At 41.8% G+C, this 7,613-nt stretch overlaps 1 protein-coding gene across 1 annotated transcript; it reads right to left on the reverse strand.

The window, feature by feature from the left end:
- Nucleotides 1–468: 468 nt before the first annotated feature.
- LOC149844105 (uncharacterized) lies at nt 469–1,745 on the reverse strand. The gene has a single exon (XM_090002062.1). It carries the CDS (start codon nt 1,694–1,696, stop codon nt 620–622), a length of 1,077 nt encoding a protein of 358 aa, XP_089858188.1. The 5' UTR covers nt 1,697–1,745; the 3' UTR covers nt 469–619.
- Nucleotides 1,746–7,613: the final 5,868 nt, after the last annotated feature.

Below are 7,613 nucleotides of genomic sequence, written 5' to 3' on the forward strand. Positions count from 1 at the left end.
TGCCCTAACCAATCACCACCACAGGCTGAAAATTATGATTTTTTACCCTTATCATCAATCAAATAAAAAGAAAATATAGAGGGGTTAAAATAACAACGCATCCACCAATAAACCACCCATATATCTCAATGCTCATACTCAAACATCACAGATTGCAACCAGTAATCACCCATCCCAAATCATTTTAAGCCCTAATTCATCCATAAAAGTGAGCTTCCAAAACCAGAAAAGAAAAGGTAAACGAATCTCCTCCCCATCTACAAGATCCTCCCCCACCCATTTACAAAAAAAAAAAAACAGCAGAGAGAGAGAAAGAGGTATCAAAAGCATTAACAATCTCCAAGTTCACCTCAATAAAGAGAAATAGGTAACAAAAAAGACCAAAAAATAGAAATTTTAGAGAGAGAGAGAGAGAGGAAAAAGCCCTTGTAAATTCGATATGATTACAACCAAAAAAGGCCGATCTCATAAGCTTCAATAATCTCCAAGTTCCTCTCAATAAAGAGAAAAAGGTAAGTACAAAAAAGACCCAAAAAAAGAAATTTTTTAGAGACTGTACATAGATTCTGGTAATCCCCAAAATGCCTTCCCTTTCGCCGGAGGAGGGGCTCCCCGCCGCTCACCTGGACGGAACGGGATGGTGGTGGTGGAGGGCCTTTGCGAAGCCGTTCACCACCGAGTAGCTCCTGGAGCTAAATCCCAAGCACCCCAGCAGCCCCTGCCGGTACGGCAGGAACGTCTTCTTCCTCATCTCCTCAGCCTGCGCCCTCTTCGCTGCGTAGTGCAGCTCGTGCGCCGACGGCGCCGGAATCCGCCGCTTTCCGGGGCCATTTCCGCCGGAACCCTTTTTCTTCTTCTTATCTGTTCCGGCAGCGGTGGCCGATGATACCTTCTTCTCCTTTTCTTTCTCCTTCTCCTTGTTGGAAGGGGAAGAGAAGGAGAGGGCCGACCAGGACAGCTTCTCCTTCACGTACCCTCTGCCTTCGCTCTTGCTGCGATAGAGGAAATCCTTGAGGATCATCCACCGCTTCGAGCTCCGCCTCGACACAGCAGCCACCGGCGGCGGATCCGGCTTCAGCTCTTCCTCCCCCTCCGGCAGGAAATCCGTCCATCCGGGTTCGGAACTCCGGAGCGGCGAGAGCGATCGCGTCCTCCGGTGGATCGACCTGTTCTTGGTTCGGAAATCCCGGCCGCGTAGGGCGTCCTCGGCGGCCGGAAACCCCGGATCAGAAGGGTCGTCATGGGCTGGGGTGTCAACGTCGAGCAATGGCTCAAGCCTCTGGGGGCGCATCGGCCGGATCTTGCCGTTGAGGAAGAGCTCGTCGGCCGAAATCATCGTCGCCGGAGCGTTCGAGCCCGAGTCCGGCCCGGCCGCCGGGAAGCGAGCGGAGAACTCGAAGTCGGTCATCGCGGCGACGGCCGAGCCGGAGAACCTCGCCGGGACGTGGTCCGACTCGAGCGGGATGGACGACGAGGGCCCGCCGGAGGGGATGGAGAAGAAGTGCATGGGGCTCGCCGGGGCGCTGAAGAAGTAGCCGTTGGCGGTGGGCGGCCGGCCGGGACTCGACGGGGCGCTCACGTACGGCGTCGAGCACGTGCTGTCGAAGTCTTCGTAGGCGCCGGATCTTTGGGTCTCCGGCAGCTCGGCCGGCGAGCCCCCTGGTTCTGTGAGTTCCGTCTCGTTGGTCGTCGCCATTTCCTTTTTCCTCTGAGAGAGAGAGAATACTGGGTAGTGACAGAAGAGAGGGAGAATGGTGGGTAATGAGTCTAATGACAGAAGTTGGAGAGAGAGAGAGACTAACGACAGAAATCAGTGATAGAAACTGGGGATAGAGAAGATAGTACTGAGTAGTGACAGGAGAGAGAGAGAGAGAGACTAATGGCAGAAATCGGAGTGATATAGAGACTGGAGAGAGAGAGAGAGGGGGGGGAGCAGCAACGTCTTGTCACCTCCAAACTCGTTACAGATCCTAAATAATTAAAAAAAAAAAATTTACGTCAGATTCAAACATTGTGGATTGTGGTTACATGAGCATGATGCCCATGTACTTGAGATGGGACCTTGTCCGGACCGTTGGATCTTGAAGGTTCTGACTTGTTGGTTGCCATTTTCTTTTGCCAGAGAATCGTGGTTGCGGTTTAGTTAGGAAAAACTTTTTTTTCCTTGTTGATTATAACTTGACATATACACATACCCAGATCAACTTACACCAATTAATGTTTACAACAATTATTACATGCATCAATCGGACTTTCCGAGCATGTTAGAAAGTTAAAAAAGAAAACAGAAAATGTTTTTTCGACAGAGAAAGCAATGGTAAGGCAGACACCTACCGGTTATATAACCATACCAATTTTGGGGTTCGAACTTGCAACGTCCCACGGCAAGGTGACGCGTACTAACTGATACTGCCAGACAAGCTGAGCCCCGTTAGTAGAAAACAGAAAATGTTACAAATAATAAATGTTCGTATTAGCCCCCAGCTTATCAAGTTAGAAAAAAAAAAAGTTCATATGAAAACTTTTTTCTCGATGAAAAATTTTACTTGTTTGTGTGACATGAGAAAATCCTGTGAAAAATGCAAGAGGACTGTTCTTTGAGAGGAATAGGGCAGCATTCACGAGGAAGAGGCAGGACCATGGGATGACGGTTTTTAGGGTGGTCTTAACATTATATGCAGCACCACTGACAGCCACCCATCTCAGGATTTCTCGAGATGGGCGTGGTCTCCATCTCAGCACCGCTGCATAAAAAAATGCCCTCTTTAGGGGGCGTTTGAGTGTCAGGAAAAAGTTGGGTTTTTCACGAAAACGCATTGACGGGCTTGCATTTTGGCGGAGCCCATAATGTCAAAAACAAACATGGCACTGTGAAAATGCCTCAACGGTTGTGTCATTTTACATGCTGGACCCTTTTTTTCGTGAAAAATGGGAGTGGTCCGATTCAGTTTCTGTGGCAGACAAAATCCACAGAAAGGGTGACGCGGCACCCTATTCCGTGACAAGCAAACACCCCTTAAGGTGAGGTTGTTGACAGGAAAACTTTCTCCACCTTTGAGATGGAAAAACATTTTCATATCTTAATCAGGAAATTTGAAAAACCATAACCGGATCCTATAAGTTTTTTTTTCCGCTAAAAAAAACTGCAATGTTTTCCTACCATTTTCCTGCTTCAAAATATATCCTTACATCTAAATCACAAAATCACATGAAGAATACTTTCTATTTACAATAGTTGGTAAATGTTTTCCATTGCACATGCTAGCCACTGTATTGCTAAATAGCAAGCAGTGTTTCATGTGTCCAACTTTTTGCCAATGTTGGACAAAACAAGTGCAGATTCTTCATCTTTCTCAAGTACTACTGAATATCAATGTCACAAAGAAACAAAGAAACTGCTGAATGGGCACGAAAGACTCTATTTTGTGTAATTTTTATAAAGAATATATAGTATACAAGGGGACACGACACGGGGTAAGGTGGAGTATCCATGTGACAGCTGCAGATAACAGCAGTATGTTTGGGCTGGTTCTTTATCTATATCAGGTCAAGTTAGGTGTTACTGTAATGGCTTTAGTTTTTAATAATTCATGTAGCTAATTTTCAAGGAATAATTTTCTGTTTTAGTACCCTCTCTGCTGCTTAGAAGTGGCTGTTATAATATATTATAGTTTAATCAATCCAGTTGATGCTTGTTTTGTGTTATCATGATCTAGCTTTCGTTTCTTATGTATGAGAAATATTTTATGTACTTTCAAATTCATCCTATTGGTAGCAGTACTATTAAAATATGATATGCCTTGTATAAAAACCTTTTAATAGTGGCATGGCATTGACTTGTTTTAATACTAAGACTGCAAATTAGAGATGTAAACGGGTTGGAATCGGGTCAGATTTAGCCATTACCGAATCCAACCTAAGTTGGATGGGATCAGAGAAAACCGAACCCGGATGGGATCAGATTAGCTTAAAATGCAGTATTTTACACGTAATCAAATTCAGATTTGATGCCGAACCTGAATTATCAGATACAGATTCAGGTTAGATGTCGGATTAGATCCAACCCATTGACATCCCTAGTGCAAATGGATAGGATGTATACAGATATATCATCAGACTCCCACATGTTATTTTTGGGTTCGGGTTCTTAGAATAAGATCTGAATGTGCATTCGGATTAGATTTGGATTTGCTTAATCATACTGTCTTTAGATAGGAATTTGATCTACATCAGTATTTTTTAACGTATCTAGGTCACAAAACATAATCCCATTGAATTTTTTACACAAGTGAAGAACTTGCTTTTAATCTTTTTCACCAGATCCAGGTTCAAACCCTACGTTGTTAGATATGATGTGTATCTCCTATTTTCATTTCAGTTTCGGATTCGAATCTAGCATGACCCAGCCTGTATACTATCCATTTTTGAACAGTAACTAAATGATTTAGCTAGAGTAAATTACTATTTTCAGTTTATTATTATAAAAGAAATGATTGTTTGATGTTATATATATATATATATATATATATATATATATATATATATATATATATATATATATATATATATATATATATATATATATATGAATGAAAACCTCCTCAATGAAAATGGTCCCAAACCTACCCAATAGAAAAAAATTGGTATTTTTTTCAAAATTTTACTGTACAGATGTGTTCCCAAACATGATTGATTTACTAAAAATCAATCATGTTTGATTTACTAAAAATTGGTCCCAAACATGATTGATTTACTAAAAATCGACACTTGAATAATGAATTTTGGATAGAAAAAATGGTATTTGGAGCCTCAAAAATTTATGAAAATTGTTTGCCATTGATTTTTGAAACTTATAAAAACCTATTCATGCATTTGAATCAAATGTTTCAAGAAATGATTCCTATAAAAAGCATATAGATCACATATATATGTTGAGAATTTTGAAAAAAATATCAAAAATCAAATAAAATGTCCATTGGGTAGGTTTTCATTTCTACATATATAAAAGAAAACCCATAACAACAAATGGGCGTTCGTTGAACAATATGCATTCATTGATGTGTGAAATAAAGGAATTAGTGGCCGTCCTTGACTACCACTAATTCCCTGGGCAAAAAAAAGACCTTTAACTGCGGTCAATGACTGCTACTAAAGGCTGTTTTACTCAAAAAGGGTGCACGCTCGATGTAGTGTTTGACCTTAAGGATTACTATGTATATATTCAACGTCTCCACATAATCCCACAAGGGCTTCGCTCATCTGGTAAGGGCGTCTTGTGAATGCCACTAAGTTGATTGGAACGTCTCAAGTTCAAAACCCATGGGTGGCATCCCTTGCCTATAGATCTAAGTGAGCATACTTCCTGGTGGATAGTGGACGGGGCCCACAAGAGTTTTACCAACAGGAGGCCAGCCAATGTGCTGTATGTGATGAGGGGTTTATTAAAAAAAAAATCAAGGAAAAAAGTTTTCTTAATTTCTCTTTATTTTATATATTTATATTATAACCAATTTAGTAAATGACAGTAAAATTCACAACACTCACCTTGTAATTTTACATGTTGCAGGACGTGAGTACTTTAATAAAAAACTAAATAATAATTAATTTAATAAATTACATTCATTCCAAGCCCTCCCCTTTATCATATTTTAAATGTTACAATACATCTAATTTTTTATTAGCTAATGCCCTTCATCCTTTATAAAGTACCAAAATGGGTTATTTTTGCATACACGTGTGGCGAGTCCTATCAGACAAAAGATGCATAATTTTTTTTTTAAAAAAATAAACTTTCTTAAATAAAAACAAATAAAGAAAATAAATGGGGGATAAACCCTCTCTTGGCCAAGCAGGTTATATGTCCCCCCCCGTAACAGGGCAGTTAGCTACATCTCATGTTCGGGGGTCCCAAAGAGCACCACGTATGTAAGCATGTGCGTCTCGTATCCCCATGTTTGTCAGCATTAATTAGCGTTGGAGTTTGATGCGATTGCAAAGACTTAAGTACCCTTTCCTCCATTGGTGCAAAAAAAAATGACGATTCTTGAAAAGGAGTGGTTGTAAAGACTTAAGTGCCCCGAAGGTGATTATTTAAGACCCAGTCTCTGCACTGCAGGATTATCTGAGAAAGAAATCTCCTCTGGAAAAGGCCATAAACATCAACCCTCTCACTCTCTTTCTCCCTTCTATTTCTGCTTCTATGCACATCCAACAAAAGATCTTACATTGCTCCATCAAGCACCGGCTGACCTACACATTGACTGTTGTGAAGCTTGATTCAGAGTTTTTACCCTTACAGGAGGAGTTGTGGAGTACAGGAGGCTCCTCCCAACGTGGGTAGCATTATTCAACTTGAAGAGTTGTGGAGTCTGATTCAAAGTTTTTACCCTTATAGAAAAGGGGGGTCTGAGGGCTCCTCCCAGCGTGGGTAGCATCATTCAACTTAAAGAGTTGTGGAGTCTGATTCAGAGTTTTTACCCTTATAGAAGGGGGGTCTGAGGGCTCCTCTCAGCGTGGGTAGCATCATTTAACTTGATGAGTTGTGGAGTCTGATTCAGAGTTTTTACCCTTATAGGAGGTGGGTTTGGGGGCTCCTCCCAACGTGGATAGCATTGTTCAACTTGATTCGTTGTGGAGCCTGCTTTAGAGTTTTTGCCCTTACAGGAGAAGGGTTTGGGGGCTCCTCCCAGCGTGGGTAGCATCGTTCAATTTGATTCATTGTGGAGCCTGATTTAGAGTTTTTGCCCTTACAGGAGGGGGGTCCGGGGGCTCCCTTCCGGCACGGGTCTCGGGTGTCGTGGTAAAAAAATGCATAGGGTGTCGTGGTGAGAAAGACATATGTTTATTCCAAGTAAGGTTGGAAGAAATCAATGGAAAATTCAACAGGGAGCATGCCAGAATCAAGATGTGGATGTCAAGCGAGAATGGTGTTGTGCAACTCAAATAACACAAAATAATAAGGGTCTGGTTTTTAGTTAGAATGGGGAATGAAATGACAATAGAAATTGCTTAAAATTTACAGGAATAAACTAGACTCAATAACGAAGACACTATTTTTTATGGATTTGGAATATGACCTCCGGTTAGAGAGATATGACCCTGACAAGTTGGTCCTAATTTGGGTAGCGATTTACAACGATTTGCTTACTGAATAACACTATAAATCGCTATAGTGAGATTCAAAAACACTATAAATCGCTATAGCAATTTGCGAAAGACACTACAAATCGCTATAGCGATTTGCGGAAGACACTACAAATCGCTATAGTGAGATCCAAAAACACTATAAATCGCTATAGCGATTTGCGGAAGACACTACAAATCGCTGTTAAAAAGCCGGATAATACTATAAATAGTTGTGGGGCTCGTTGGAGACCCGAAAATACTACAAATCGCTGCAGAAAAGCCCGATAACACTACAAATCGCTGTTGGAAGGGATCCGCGCCAGGGGGGAGCCCCCAGACCCCCCTTCTGTAAGGGCAGAAACTCTAAATCAGGCTCCACAACGATGCTACAGTCAATGTGCAGGTCAGTCGGTGTTTGATGGAGCAATGTAGGATCGTCTGTTGGATGTGCACAGAAGTAGAGAGAGAAGGGAGAGAGAGTGAGATGG

This window comes from Nuphar pumila, chromosome 3 (assembly GCF_984573655.1).
Source record: "Nuphar pumila chromosome 3, dmNupPumi1.hap1.1, whole genome shotgun sequence".
NCBI lineage: Eukaryota > Viridiplantae > Streptophyta > Magnoliopsida > Nymphaeales > Nymphaeaceae > Nuphar > Nuphar pumila.